The sequence below is a fragment of the Hordeum vulgare genome, chromosome 4H, assembly GCF_904849725.1.
Source record: "Hordeum vulgare subsp. vulgare chromosome 4H, MorexV3_pseudomolecules_assembly, whole genome shotgun sequence".
Taxonomy (NCBI): domain Eukaryota; kingdom Viridiplantae; phylum Streptophyta; class Magnoliopsida; order Poales; family Poaceae; genus Hordeum; species Hordeum vulgare.
Window position 1 is genome coordinate 159,837,086 of NC_058521.1, and position 14,494 is coordinate 159,851,579.

At 45.9% G+C, this 14,494-nt stretch overlaps 1 protein-coding gene and 1 long non-coding RNA gene across 4 annotated transcripts; one reads left to right on the forward strand and one right to left on the reverse strand.

The window, feature by feature from the left end:
• The first annotated feature begins 775 nt into the window (after positions 1-775).
• On the forward strand, positions 776-2,504 carry LOC123448270. 3 transcript variants are annotated; one of them, XR_006631642.1, is made up of 3 exons: positions 776-866; positions 1,143-1,193; positions 1,279-2,504. It is a non-coding gene; the product is annotated as an uncharacterized LOC123448270 (long non-coding RNA). The 3 variants fall into 3 exon arrangements; XR_006631643.1 differs by having other exon boundaries at positions 826-862; XR_006631641.1 differs by lacking the exon at positions 776-866 and having other exon boundaries at positions 873-1,193.
• Positions 2,505-6,292: 3,788 nt separating this feature from the next.
• Positions 6,293-10,541, reverse strand: LOC123448272 (RHOMBOID-like protein 2). The gene is made up of 6 exons (XM_045125122.1): positions 9,933-10,541; positions 8,227-8,390; positions 7,572-7,735; positions 7,186-7,445; positions 6,967-7,093; positions 6,293-6,759 (listed from the first exon to the last, which is right to left on the reverse strand). Exons 1-6 carry the CDS (start codon positions 10,232-10,234, stop codon positions 6,637-6,639), a joined length of 1,140 nt encoding a protein of 379 aa, XP_044981057.1. The 5' UTR covers positions 10,235-10,541; the 3' UTR covers positions 6,293-6,636.
• Between the last annotated feature and the right edge of the window lie 3,953 nt (positions 10,542-14,494).

A 14,494-nucleotide genomic window follows, 5' to 3' on the forward strand; every position in this document is an offset into this window, starting at 1 on the left:
CTCCAAATTTAACATATTATACATGGAATTTGATTAGAAAAAATATGTAGAATTTAAATATGATATTATTTTATCTGTTAAACGTTTAATAAAAATACTATCTAGGGTGCAATCTTAATAAATAAGTCATTATTCGTCTTTCTTTCATACCGGTACTCATTCGGATTGGGGATGAACACGTCAACAAAATCAGGATTAGAGATGAAACTGAAGGTCACTTGACTGATTCTTTGTACGTATTAAATCTACATGCAAGCCGTGTTAAAATAGAAGACTTGTGAAATTTTAAACTACATTTTTTAGAATAAGACCATCTTTATTTGTATCGTAACTATAAATTCTTAAATTATAGACATATTTTATAAATTAAGAGCGTGTGACGTGTGATATTATTTTTTTCCGTTGCAACGCATGGGTCGTTTGCTAGTATTTCTGATGCACGGTCGGGGTCCTAACAAAACCATCCCAAACGTTGTCCAACTAGTACGCGTGATCCAGCACTCCCGAGTGGCCGAACGCCAGCCGTCGGTCACGCGACACGATCCTGCCACGTGGTGGACAGATCCGATACCGGAGGAAGAGATAGCGGTGGCGTTTTGTCGTACGCATCCCCCTCCTCTCCTCACACCCACCTCTTCAGCAGCAAAGGGAGAGAAATCCCTGGTTGTCGACGACCGCAGCCGGCGAGAGATCAAACGACGGTGACGAATCAAGCGGGGCGTGGAGGCGAAGCACCCCCCAGTTCCGATTGAGAGGGTGACTGCGCGGCCAGTGAATGGGATGAAGAAGGTACAAGCGGACAAATCGGCGACGCGAAGACGACGAGGGCGCGACGAGATGCTTCGTCTCCGTGGGGAAGAAAGTACGTAAGTTACACGCCCTGCTCCTCCATTTTCCCCCAATTTCCGAGAACTAGGGGCGAGGTAGGGGAGGTGTTTCACAAACACGGCGGCGTCATCTACATGGACGACAGGGGGAGGGGAAGGATGGGGACGACGGGGTTGCCAACAGAGGAGTAAGGAGACGAGGAATCGATGCCCCGGCGAAGCCCGTGCGCAAAATACCAACCAAAATCAATTTTCGATTTTGATAGCAAATAGTAGCAAGCAGAGAGAAATTTTCTCACGTGATTTTTTGTGTAGTGCATTGCAGGCAAGGAACCGATCCCATGACAGGTGTTTTCTACGCTGCAGGTTTGTTTTGGACCAATAGCGATTTTTTGTGTAGTGCATCGCAGGCAAGGAACCGATCTCATGATAGGTGCTTTGTACGCTGCAGGTCTGTTTTCCACCGATAGGTAAGCAAATGTCAGGTTATAGTGGGCAATTTTGTGCAGATTTTGCTGCGAATCTGTAGCAGTTTAGTTTTACAAGCAATTTTGTGCAGATTTTGCTGCAAATCTATAGCAGTTTTGTTTTACAGGCAATATTTCTCACTTCAATATTTACAGTGTAGTGTTTTCAGGTTTTCCCTATCCCGTCCCTGATGATCCCAAGCACTTTTGAGTAGGCAATGTTACCACTTACAGTGGGCACTTTTGTAGCATTTGGTTTCCTCCAGGTGGAGGCAAGTTTCTCATTCATGGTTCATGTTAAGTAGACAATGCTACTACTTACAGTGGTCAATTCAGTGGCAAGCCGAGCAATGTGGCTCTGTTTTGCTGTTGATGTTCAGTAGGTCGTGGGGCAAGTTTACAGTGGGCATCTCTCTCTGATGCGGTGGATCCCTTTTTCGAGCTGATGCAGCAGAGACTATTTACAACGGGCAAGTTTCTCTGTCGTGGTGGATCCCTTTTTTGAGCTGATGCACCAGAGACTATTTACAGTGGGCAAGTTTCTCTGTCGCGGTGGATCCCTTTTTCAAGCTGATGCACCAGAGACTATTTACAGTGGGCAAGTTTCTTTGTCGCGGTTGATGTTAAGTAGGTTGTGGCCAGCCGGGCACAGAGATATTAACATGGCTCTCCCCGCACGGCACAAATAAGACAGGGGAAGTGGTATTGGAGAGTGGATATATAACGTTGCTAGAAATATACATACATGTTTTAGTGGAGTCTTTTTTCGGAACTGAATTTTCTTTTGCGGATGCAGGTTTGCTGTTTTTTTGCGTATCTACATGCAGGCTTTTTGAGTTCAAATTTTTGCTCTGAACGTACTAGTATTTTCTTCAGAGTATTGTTTACTGCTCCCTGGAATGTTAGCATTTTTTGGCACAATGTTTGAGCAGATAGCAAGCACTGGATAGTCTCTGGTGCCAAATTATAGCAGATAGCAGGGTGCATCTTGTATACATGTTGATTACTCATGTATATATCATGTGCTTTTGTTTGATTTTTCCCTGTGAAAATAAATGAGAAAGTGATTCAGTGTAGAAGTCATGAAATAATGCATTCTTTTTGCTTCTCTGCAGGCTAGAGAAATAGTAAAAACTAGGCAAGAACATCTTTCCCGCCATCCCTGACATGGCAGTTTTTAAGATGGAGGACTCCCCAGATCAATACAATGGCAAGGAACTGACCACAATTTTTTTTGGTTTTCTTCATTTCTTTACAACATTATTACATGACTTAGGTAGGGAATCAGGCAAAAAAAAAAAAAACCTACAGACTAGATCGGTAAGGAATTTATTCAGAACCTGTTCTATGCAGAATAAGGCAATCTCACACATTTTTTAGGCTAAACAAGAGCCTGAAACCTATGCTAGGTCGCCTAACCCACCGACTTTTCTCGCCTACAACAGCACACACCCTGCAAAATCGCCTAATCTGACCATCCAACTAGCGCACCCTCGGGTGCTACGACACCTAGCCACCAACCCTTATCGTCTACAGCACCACACACCTTTGTTGCAAAACCGCCTAAGCCCGTCCAACCAACTCACCCATTCCCGACGCAATGTCGCATAGTCCATCGACCGAAATCGCCTACATACACCACACACCTTTTTTTGCAAAACTGTCTAACCCCGTCCAACCAACTCGTCCACCCCCGGTGCTATGCCGCCTAGCCCATCGATCATAATCGCCTACAAGCACCACAACACCTTTTTTGCAAAATCGCCTAACCTGGTCCAACCAACTCGCCACCCCTCGATGCTATGTCACCTAGCCCATCGACCATAATCGCCTACAACACCACCACACCCCTCTATTTTTCTTGCAGAAATCGCCTAAGCCCATCCAACCAACTTGCCCACCCCCAGTGCTATGTCGCCTAGCCCATCGACCATAATCGTCCACAACACCACACCCCTCTATTTTTTATAGAAATTGCCTAAGCCCATCCAACCAACTCGCCCACCCCTGGGCGCTATGTCGCCTAGCCCATCGACCCTACTCGCGTGAATACACCACATCCCTTTTTTTTTTGCAGAAATCGCCTAAGCCCGGCCAACCAACTCGCCCACCCCCCGGTACTATGTCTCTTAGCCCATCGCCCCTACTTGCCTGCATACACCACACACCTCTATCTTTTGCAAAACCGCATAAGCCGACCAACCTAGTCGCCCACACGCCTGGTGCTAGGGTGCCTAGCCCATCGGCCTTAATCGACTACATACACCATATCCCTCTATTTTGCAAAAATCGCCTAAGCCCAGCCAACCAACTCGCCAACCCCCCGGTGCTATGTCACTTAGCCCATCGACCCTACTTGCCTGCATACACCACACACCTCTATCTTTTGCAAAACCGCCTAAACCGACCAACCAAGTCGCCCACACGCCTGTTGCCTAGCCCATCAACCCTAATCGACTGCGTACACCATATCCCTCTATTTTGCAGAAATCGCCTAAGCCCGGCCAACCAACTCGCCAACCCCCCGGTGCTATGTCGGTTAGCCCATCGACCCTACTTGCCTGCATACACCACACACCTCTATCTTTTGCAAAACCGCCTAAGCCGGCCAACCAAGTCGGCCACACGCCTGTTGCTAGGTTGCCTAGCCCATCGACCCTAATCGACTGCATACACCATATCCCTCTATTTTGCAGAAATCGCCTAAGCCTGGCCAACCAACTCCCCCCCCCCCCCCCCCCCGGTGTTATGTCGCTTAGCCCATCGACCCTACTTGCATGCATACACGACACACCTCTATCTTTTGCAAAACCGCCTAAGCCGACCAACCAAGTCGCCCACACGCCTGTTGCTAGGTTGCCTAGCCCATCGACCCTTATCGACTACAACACCACACACCTTTATTTTTTGCAAAACTGCCTAAGCCCGTTCAGCCAACCCGCCCGCCGGGTGCTATGTCGCATAGCCCATGGACCCTACTCACCCACATGCGGGTGTTATGCCACATAGCTCATTGAGATCAATGCCAGCCATCTGCACATGTTAGAAGACAGAAATAGGGGGAAGTAATTAATATGTAAGCGAATGTAAATGAAAACACTTTTAGCATTTCCCCCTCTTTCCATCGTGCAAGCAAAATTGAATAAACAAGGGCAATTTTTTTTAGAATTCACCGAAACACACCAAACTCAGTGAGCAGCCTTTTTTAGAGTTGCATGAATCTTTTTCTACTACTAGTTTTTCAGGCTTTTTTCTTGGATACTTTGTGTTGTACTCCCTTCGTAAACTAATATAAGAGTGTTTAGATCACTAAAATAGTTATCTAAATGCTCTTATATTAGTTTATAGGGGAGTAGTAAGCAACTAGATTTTACTACTAGATTTTTTGTAAGCAACTCAATAGGTTTTTGACAATTTTTTCCTATACACCGATTACTAACAAAAAAGCTTCTTTTTTTTGTTTCTTTTTGCTTGCAGAAGCAAGGTGCAATACAAATAGACAAGATGCAATTCAAGAGCCAAGAGTCAGCAGCTTTATTATCTAGCACCCCAGTTCTACATGTGTAAAGGCGAAGGCACGAACAGGGGACAATAATCAAGCCAGGTTCTGAACACTTAGGTACAAGGGCTATATTCGCAAGTAGTACATCAGGGGAGATAGGTACAGAGAGGGAAAACCGCTAGTTCTAGAACTAAAAGAAGTTCATAGACATTGGAACAACTCATTTACCTTTTGCTCTTCACTCAGAGAAATTTGCCCAGCTCTCGCAATTGAATTGCCCTCAATCTGAAATTTGCCCAGCTCTCGCAATTGAATTGCCCTCAATCTCCAGAATTTTTGCCTGATCAGCAAGAAAAAGTTGCAGACACAATTGTATTTTCCAGAATTTCCCCGAGGATTTTGCAATTTGATTTTTGACCTTTTTTACTCTGTTCTTCTATGTGGGAGGGGAGCTCCCCAATGCTAGGCCATGGCATCCGACGACGGCTGGGGATGGGAACAAAAAGTTGCAGATCAGCGCTGGTGGGGCGTATGGTTTTTATGGTGATGGGTAAGTGGGGAAGGGAAAGATCATGTGAGGCAGGGGGGTCGTTGGCCGTTGGGACGTGGCAACGAGGGAAAAGTGGACCTGCCTTTTTTTTAGCACATGAGTGGGGACCGACTGGATGGACTTTCCTAATCAGGAGGCCGCGATATCCACCCTCATAGCGCGTGGCGCTGCTACGCAGCGTTCAAAAACCATAGCTACTTAGGCCCGGTTTGGAACCACCCAGATTATATAATCTGGTTTTTATAATCTATTATGTTTTTAAACAGGACAGTTTATATTATAGATTTTAAAAACTAGATGACCAAATTATTAAAAACTCATAATCTACTCTAGCCCAGCTAAAATTAGATTATGGATTATTAATGACCTATTAACCTTGTAAACTTGAAGATAATTACCTACTTACCCTTGTGAACTTGAAGATAATTACCTACTGCCACCGCCGCCGTCTTTATTTTATACAGGACAGACATGTCATTGTACAATATAAAACCTGAATTACAGTTTATATAATCTGGCCTTCAAACATACCCACCTGGATTATTTTTATAAACCAGATTATATAACTATCTTCATAATCCAAATTATTATAATCTATTGTGGTTTCAAACATGGCCTTAGTTTATATTAGCTTATAAGTAATTACTAGTTGTTCTATGAATGTAAGTCACACTAGAACTAAGTTCTAATTTTCCGTCCAAATTGTTAAGAATGAAATTGAATTGAACCAAGTGCGTCATGCAATTTGGATTATTCGGGAACAACCTATGACAACAGGTGGATACCACATTATGGCGGCTCCAGCAGCATCTAAAAGCATATAGAGCGCGCTCCATATGCCATACGGCGACTCCGCTAAAATTGCTCTAAGCTTGGGTTTATTGTGTGGATACTCCCGGCAACCATGCGTTGAAGTTCCTTTCAACACATGAAATGCTATAATTTGTTTCGAGAAAGCGCAAAGGACCTTTGTGTTTCATTATATTGAAAAGATAGAGTTTGTTACAATACTCCTAAGAGGCAGGGTACAAGCATAGGTTTATGCTTCCGCCAAAGGCCTATAACACATGAATGATAAACCTGTTGGCCTTTCCCTCTCAGTTTCTATCTATCCGGGAATCGGAGCAACACTTCACCACTTCTCAAGATTAATCACAAGCAACCAAATATGGCACACTGAATACTTCCCTCCATAAGTAACCTTCTACTAAAATATGCGGTATTCTCTTCATGTACACAAAGAATAAAAATCATGTTAGAAGCTAGGAGAGCTCAGGGAATCCGGTTCTCCTAACTGCAAAGCTGGTTGCAGAGCTGGTCTATCTTATCTTGTGTAGCTTCAGCCACAATGTAGCTCCGGTGTATCCCTTTGCCTTCACAGGTCAAGTTCAAGGTATTTGCCTGTAGGATTGCCTGCAAGGAGATGGAATTACGAAAAATAGCATTAGCATGTAGCGACGCCCCCGTGAATGCATGCTCAATCTCAACTGGGACATCTCTTACATATCTGGCTACAGCGTCTAGCCAAAGAAAGTGAGTTTGGTCCATATTGATCCAAAAGCACATTTGGTTCAGAAGTACTTTAAAAAATACAGAGGGAGGAACTTCCAATTATCTTACCGTGCATGTTGTCGGTGACGAGTTGCACTTCCATTTTTTAGTAGGAACACAACTGAGATAATGGCACCAAGAACAGTGATCGTTCGCATTATATCCCCGGAAAAGCATAACGATAGCCACTGTGAACCTACAAATTTCAGATGACAGGTATCAATCATCACGGGGAAAACATCTGAAAGTTATATATCAGGGCTTCAAGCGGAAAGTCTGTAGACTCACCCGATAATCAGCAGAATAGCAGCAACTATCCACAATATATATTGATACGTCTTGTGCTTGCGTTCGGCAGGAGCAGTTTGCGGTCCAGGTGTTACTCTTCTCTGGTTAATCCATGCAAACTGTGGTCGAATAAAGACAACAAATCCAAGAAGGAACCCAGATATAAGGCCCCCAATATGAGCAAAGTTATCCACTCTGGGGAGTATCCCAAGGGCCAAGTTCACCACGATCACAAGTACCAGGGTTAATAATGCTGCCACCTAAAAATTAAGGGGAATTATCACACCATTTAATTGAACAACTAATTCTCGATGGACAAAACTGAATCAATCTGCTGAAACATCTACTATTATTACAAATTACAGAAGATATATACGAAAACAGACCTTATTTGCATAGAGTGACCAATTTGTGATGAGTTCAGAAAGCATAGACCCTATCAGTCCAAACAAAGCACCAGAAGCACCAACGGAAATACTTGCTCGGATGAAGAGAGCAGACATCAAGCTTCCACCAAAACCAGAAATGAGATAAACAAGGCCAATCCTCACTGTACATCATGAATAGACAAAATTCTTCAGTAGTGTAAGGCATACAAGCATTTAAAATGTACGTGTATCTATTTCGTAAATTGAACTACAGCTTGGATGAACTTTCAAGCATATTATTTGAGACTTTGGTAAACTAATCAGCGATATAGATAGGGTAATTTGAGGTATTCCTGTTTCAGGAGTTGCTACAGTATGGTGCCTCTTGGTTCAGTCTAAGTAGCTTCTCTGTGTGGTTACAAAATTCTGATATTTTTGGTTCCACTATCGAAGATACATAACATATGATATTACTTGTGAAATGTCTGTAGACTACTAGAATTGGCTTCATGAAGCAATATTTCATTACAAGAAATTTGTCCGAAGAAGCTTGTTAGTTATTAACAGAACCAAGGCCATGGGAAAACGATTGACAGGATATAACTTCTATCTATTCCTTCTTGTTGAAATCAAGAAGGCTCATGTGAAAAATGCAAGCAATGCTTTCACTTACCAAATCCAAATTCTTGTTCAAGTCGAATACCAATAAATAGAAGGCAAAGCACATTGATGAGTAAATGGACAACCCCAGCATGGAGCCAGATACATGTAATCAGACGCCATCCCTGGCGACCTTGGACAACTTTAGATACATCTAGAGCTCCCATCTTCAGCAGCCTGGAATGGAAAATGCTTTCTTAGTCCTGAAATTCAAATATCCATAAGAAATATCTTATCTTGTTTGCCGCCATTTCTTTCCATGTCCTTCATTTCAAATGAAGTGACGCAACACACTATGAAAGATTAAATTCACTGTAGCTCTTAGTAAACATCAGTAAAATGACCAGAAGTTAACCAAAAAAAGTTCCCAGTTCACGCAAAAAAAAAAAAAAAAGCAGAGCAAGGACGAAGTTTCTGAAAATATCTGAGCAAAGTAGTTATACTTCTACTCAACACCGACGAATACATATACTCCCTCCATCCCATAATATAAGAGCTTTTTGACACTACATTAGTTGTAAACACAGCACGCAACTACTGCTGTTCACTGAATTTGCACTTCCAAAATAACATAAAAGTCGAATTGCGGACAACACCATAAAAGTCCAAATATGCGGTAAAATTGTTGAAGTCAAATTGTGCAGAACCTTCAACACCTAGACGGTTGACAAGATAATCTGATTTTTTTTCTTCTCAAGTCATCACCAACACCAATCATGAGCAGAGTATAGCCTAAATCAACTAAAGTTAGCAAAGCTACATAAGCCAATACCAAGTCTAAAGATGTCCTACACCTGACTTGGCAAGCAAATTGCTTACGTCTACATTTAATATTTCAGCTGTTAGTTTCTTCTTTGAAATGGATGGCAGGAGCTCTGCCCATTCATTAGAGAAACTAGAATTTACAAGTATAACACCTGTCCCCTAATGGAAAGAGACTTAATGATCAGTTCCAGAATACCTTTGTAACCCCAACTTAATTACCAACTCAGTAAGAAGGCTTTAGTTTTATTTGATGAAGAAAAAAAAAACCAGAATCGTAAACTTGATTAGATCCATTGGAAGATCAGCCTGCAGAGCTCACACCTAGGGGATCAAGACCGATTTTTTAGATGGTCTGAAACTCTGAATGTTTGTGTACCTCATACAAGTTTCCTCTCAAAGACTTGTAGATTGCTAGCTCACAAAATTCCCTCATCCACAAACCCAGAAAAAAAATCAGTATGTCTCAAACGGAAGCATCACTAGTTCTTCCAATTCCAATTGCAAAATAGAATGCAGGGGAGGTGGCTGCTGGTCTCCCTATTGCAGAAGTAAGCAACCTGAGAATGAACCTGTGCACCAACCTAATTGAGGATCAATCTCAATAGCTTGAGTGTAAACACACGAGGTCTAAAGGAATAAAATGTCATGTTTGAGACGCTAAAAAGGAGAGATGTTATCCCCCACTGTCTATACGACCCAAATAAGGAATTACTAAGGCATGAGGAGAGAAAGATAAGAAAAACAATGCTAATACAGCATCATCTTTGAGTAAATCGAGTTGGTGCTGCTGTTTGCAATTGTACTGGTCAGTAACAAAGGGAAAGGGGAAATTAAGTCTTGTCAATGTTCAGCTAGACTCACTGTCTTCCTCTAAGCAAGGAAATGCACAGCGAGGCGAGGAAGCAAAGAAAGGGTGGAGGAAGAAGAGACGGAGGAGGGCAGCAGCCTGCGTACGTGGTGGAGGATGGGCCGAGGAGCGGGTTCTCCTTGAGCGGCTGGAAGGCGAATCGGCCGAGGAACCCCGCGGAGCAGTTGCCGGAGCTGCGGTTGGGGCAGTCGTTAACGAACATGGTGACAAGGAAGACGGCGACGCAGGCGATTGAGGCGGCGGGGACGAGCCAGGGCGTCCAGCGGCGGTAGTAGGGGCGCGCCCTGAGGCGTGCCGGGTTCGGGTGCACGGGCGGGCGCTGCGGGCGCTCGACGCGGACCTCGACGGCGCCAGTGCCGGGGTCGGGACCGGCGCCGGCGGGCTTCATCGTGGCGTAGGAGGAGGACGAGGGATCCAGGTGTGGAGGAGGCTGGCGGAGGAAGCGAGGGAAGGCGGCGAAGCGTGAGGAGGTGGGGGACGGGGGCAGGGAGAGTTCTGGGCTGGCTTGTGTTGGTGCTGGCAGCACAAGAGGACGCTTCCTTTCGGCGGCAGCGAAGGGAGGGGAAGGGTAGGGAAGCCGCGTTGTGTTCGTCTGCTTTCCTTGACTCTGTTTGCCTTGCTTGCGACTACAACTGTCAAGGTCTCTCTCTCACACAGGGAGAACTGGTAACTTGAGAGAGAGAGAGAGAGAGAGATTGCTTGAGCTGCGTCGGGTTGCGTAGCCAAGGAAGAAAAGGATGGATAAATGAATAAAGTAAAAGGATAAGTGAAATTCCTGCAACGGATTGAAGGAGAGTCGTTGTGGACGGTGGGATGGTTGGCCAACTCCGGCTGCCAAATGGATTGAAGGAGCCAACATTGTAGCGTCTCATCTGCTGCAACCGGAAAGCAGCTCCTTACTTACTTGGGTAAAAGTGGACCATCTGCACGGCTGGAAAGCGGTTTTCTTTCTCTAATCCAACACAATAAGCATCGCCGCTGGGAGTGGCAGCAGTTTGTTGGGCGATCTGAAATTGTCATAATCGTGCTATTTTTAAGAACAAGAAGCTGAAATCCCTTTTTAATGTGGTTTACGCTACTTGTAGTTTTCTTACTTATTGAACAGGTTTGTTGAATGAAGCTAATCGGGTGACGATGAAGAGCAATTGAAGCGTGGAGCAAAGATTCTAAAGAGCAATGCGTCTAGCATGGTACGGATCTGTGCTGCCCCCAAGAGTAACAATTGAAGATGAAAGGTGCTAGTAATGCCTTAGAGCATCTCCAACAGCCGCGCTTCGCGCCGCGCCCAAAAAATGTATTTACCGCGCGCGCTTCGGCTGGTTTAGCGCGGGGATAGGCGCTGGCTCCAACAGCCGCGCTATAATGTAGCGCGCGCGCCGCTCCAGCAGTGCCCAAAAATGCAGCGCGCGCAGCACGCACAAACCACATATACATTTCAAAAAATAGGAGAAAAACGATCAAACAAACAAAATTATTTCAAGAAAGCGCGGCGCTGTTCCTCAGACGCCGGAGGCGCGAGGGCCGGCCGGACTAGGAGGGGGTGGGGTGGAAGCGCGGCGGCGCGGGGAGGCCGGGGAAGCGCCTGAACGGTCGCCGGGGGGAGCGGGCGGCGGCCGCAGCGGAGACAGGCCGGGGAAGCGCTTGAGTGGTCGCCGGCGGGCGCGGGCGGCGACGGCGGCGCGGTCGGATGGGGGCGGCGCGAGAGTGGAGGAGCGAGCGCGGGAGAGAGCAGGAGCGAGCGCGGGAGAGTCGCGCGCGCGGGAGCCGGCGCAGCAAATAGGGGGCGCGGGATTGCGTTTCGGCCAGCGCGCTGAACTGGAAATGGCGCGCGCGCCGTTTTTGCGCGCCCGCTGGAGCTGCCCGTCGCGTTGCGCGCGTGCTAAAACTGCCTTTTTTACGGCGCGACGCTTGTATAGCGCGCCTGTTGGAGATGCTCTTAGATCTCTATGGTTTTGGCCCTTGCGTGAGTGACTGGTCGACTCGTTGGAGGGTCTGATTGTATCCTGGGATGATTTAGACTTGCCTCCTTTTCTTGGTTTTGTTAGGCTAGCTGATGCGTTTTATGATGTTCCTGGGTTTTCGTCCGGCGATAGGCTGCTCGATGACGATTGTCTATTGTGGGTTTTCCAGTAATGCTTTGAACTTGCTCCCCTTTCTTGTTTTCCTTTGTTTGTCCGAACTTTGTAACTTTGTATTTTCGTTATGTTCGGTAATGAAAAGGGGCTCGCACGGTTTTAAAAAAAAAAGCATCGCCGCATAAGAGCAACTCCAACGCGCCGACCCAAACGGACGACGGTCTCGTCCGTTTAGGCCAGCCGAGCGCTTTGCATTCGCTCTGTTTAACATTTGGGTTGGCACTGCGTCCAACACCTGCGATCCATATTTGCGGATGTGGCCGGCTGGCCGCCCCTTTTCAGTAAATATGCACATGTTTTGCATTATTTGACAAGTAGACATATAAAAAGTAGCATAGTTTTATAATCAAATAATGTTGGAGCTCGAGGGAGAAATTCAAAAAAAATCCTACGGAACACCAAGATCAATCTAAGAGAAACCAACAACGAGAGAGGTAGAGCATCTTCATACCTTTGAAGAACGCTAAGCGGAAGCGTTACTATGAACGCGGGTGATGGAGTCGTACTCGCAGCGATTCAGATCGCGGTAGATGGGATCCAAAGCGCCGAACAACGACGCCTCTGCGCTCAACACACGTGCATCCCGGTGACATCTCCTCTACCTTGAACCGGCAAGGGGAGAAAGGAAGTTGATGGAGAGCTCCGGCAGCACGACGGCGTGGTGGGGGTAGAGCTATGTGGTTCTCCGGCAGGGCTTCGCCAAGCACCGCGAAGGAGGAGTAAGAGAGAGGGCAGGGCTGCGCCGAGGTGGATGGAAAACTTGTGTGTTGCAGCCCCAAAACCCTTGGGTATATATAGGAGGAGGGGGAGGGCTGGCCGGCCACCCGAGGAAACCCTAGGAGGGGAGGCGGTCACCCTAGATGGGAGGGGCGGCGGCCAGGTGGGAGGTGGCTTGCCTCCCAAGTTGGAGGGGGGCCACCTCCACGCCCTAGGGTTCCCATCCCTAGGCGCCTTGGGCCTTGGTGGGTGGCGCACTAGCCCATCTAGGGGTTGGTTCCCTTCCACTTTTGGCCCACGTGGCCCTTCGGGGCTGGTGGCCCCTCTCGGTGGACCCCCGGAACCCTTCCGGTGGTCACGGTACAATACCGATGATCCTCGAAATATTTTCGGTGATCAAATATGCACTTCCTATATATGAATCTTTACCTCCGGACCGTTCCGGAGCTCCTCGTGATGTTTGGGATCTCATCTGGAACTCCAAACAACTTTCGGTAACCACATACTATTCTCATTACAACTCTAGCATCATCGAACCTTAAGTGTGTAGACCCTATGGGTTCGGGAACCATGCAGACATGACCGAGACACCTCTTCGGTCAATAACCGATAGCGAGATCTGGATATCCATGTTGGCTCCCACATGTTCCACGATGATCTCATCGGATGAACCACGATGTCGGGGATTCAATCAACCCCGTATGCAATTCCCTTTGTCTATCGGTATATAACTTGCCCGAGATTCGATCGTCGGTATCCCCATAACTTGTTCAATCTCGTTACCAGCAAGTCTATTTTCTCGTTTCGTAACACATGATCCCGTGACTAACTCCTTAGTCACATTGAGCTCAATAGGATGATGTATTACCTAGTGGGCCCAGAGATACCTCTTCGTCATACGGAGTGACAAATCCCAGTCTCGATTCGTGCCAACCCAACAGACACTTTCGGAGATACCTGTAGTGCACCTTTATAATCACCCAGTTACGTTGTGACGTTTGATACACCCAAAGAATTCCTACGGTGTCCGGGAGTTGCACAATCTCATGGTCTAAGAAAATGATACTTGACATTAGAAAAGCTTTAGCTGACGAACTACACGATCTTGTGATATGCTTAGGATTGGGTCTTGTCCATCACATCATTCTCTTAATGATGTGACCCCGTTATCAATGCCATACAATGTCCATGATTAGGAACTATAACCATCTATTGATCAACGAGCTAGTGAACTAGAGGCTTACTAGGGACTTGGTATGGTCTATGTATTCACACATGTATTACGGTTTCCGGTTAATACACTTGTAGCATGAACAATAGACAATTATCATGAACAAGGAAGTATAATAATAACCACTTTATTATTGCCTCTAGGGCATATTTCCAACAAATAAAGCATAGTTTTAAAATAAATAAGTATAGTTTTACAAATCGAATAAAAATTAAATTGTCTCAAATACATATAAAAAAAGATACAACTATTGGTTGTCAACATGAGCCCACATATGTTCAACCAAATCATTTTGTAGTTGCATGTGAGTTTCTCAATCACGCATTTTATAATGAAATTGGACGAACTGTTCAAACGTTGCCGCTCCTTCATGCTCAGGCACAACATTCTCACCATCAAACTGAAACCCTTGATGTAGGTACATTTCGGACGCTCATCTCCTACGACCATGTTGTGCATAATCACACAAGCTGTCATCACCTCCCATGGCTTCTTGGTGCTCCAAGTCCTAGCAGGGTACTGAACGATGCCCCATTGAGATTGCAAAACACCAAAGGCACGCTCT

What these genes read in the sequence shown, in the direction of transcription:
- LOC123448272 (XM_045125122.1), bottom strand. Translation starts at nt 10,234, where the DNA reads ATGAAGCCCGCCGGCGCCGGTCCCGACCCCGGCACTGGCGCCGTCGAG. An exon ending in CTCGGCCCATCCTCCACCAC is followed by an intron (nt 8,391 to 9,932) that starts GTACGCAGGCTG and finishes TTTCCATTCCAG; the next exon opens with GCTGCTGAAGATGGGAGCTC. An exon ending in GGTCACTCTATGCAAATAAG is followed by an intron (nt 7,446 to 7,571) that starts GTCTGTTTTCGT and finishes CTTAATTTTTAG; the next exon opens with GTGGCAGCATTATTAACCCT.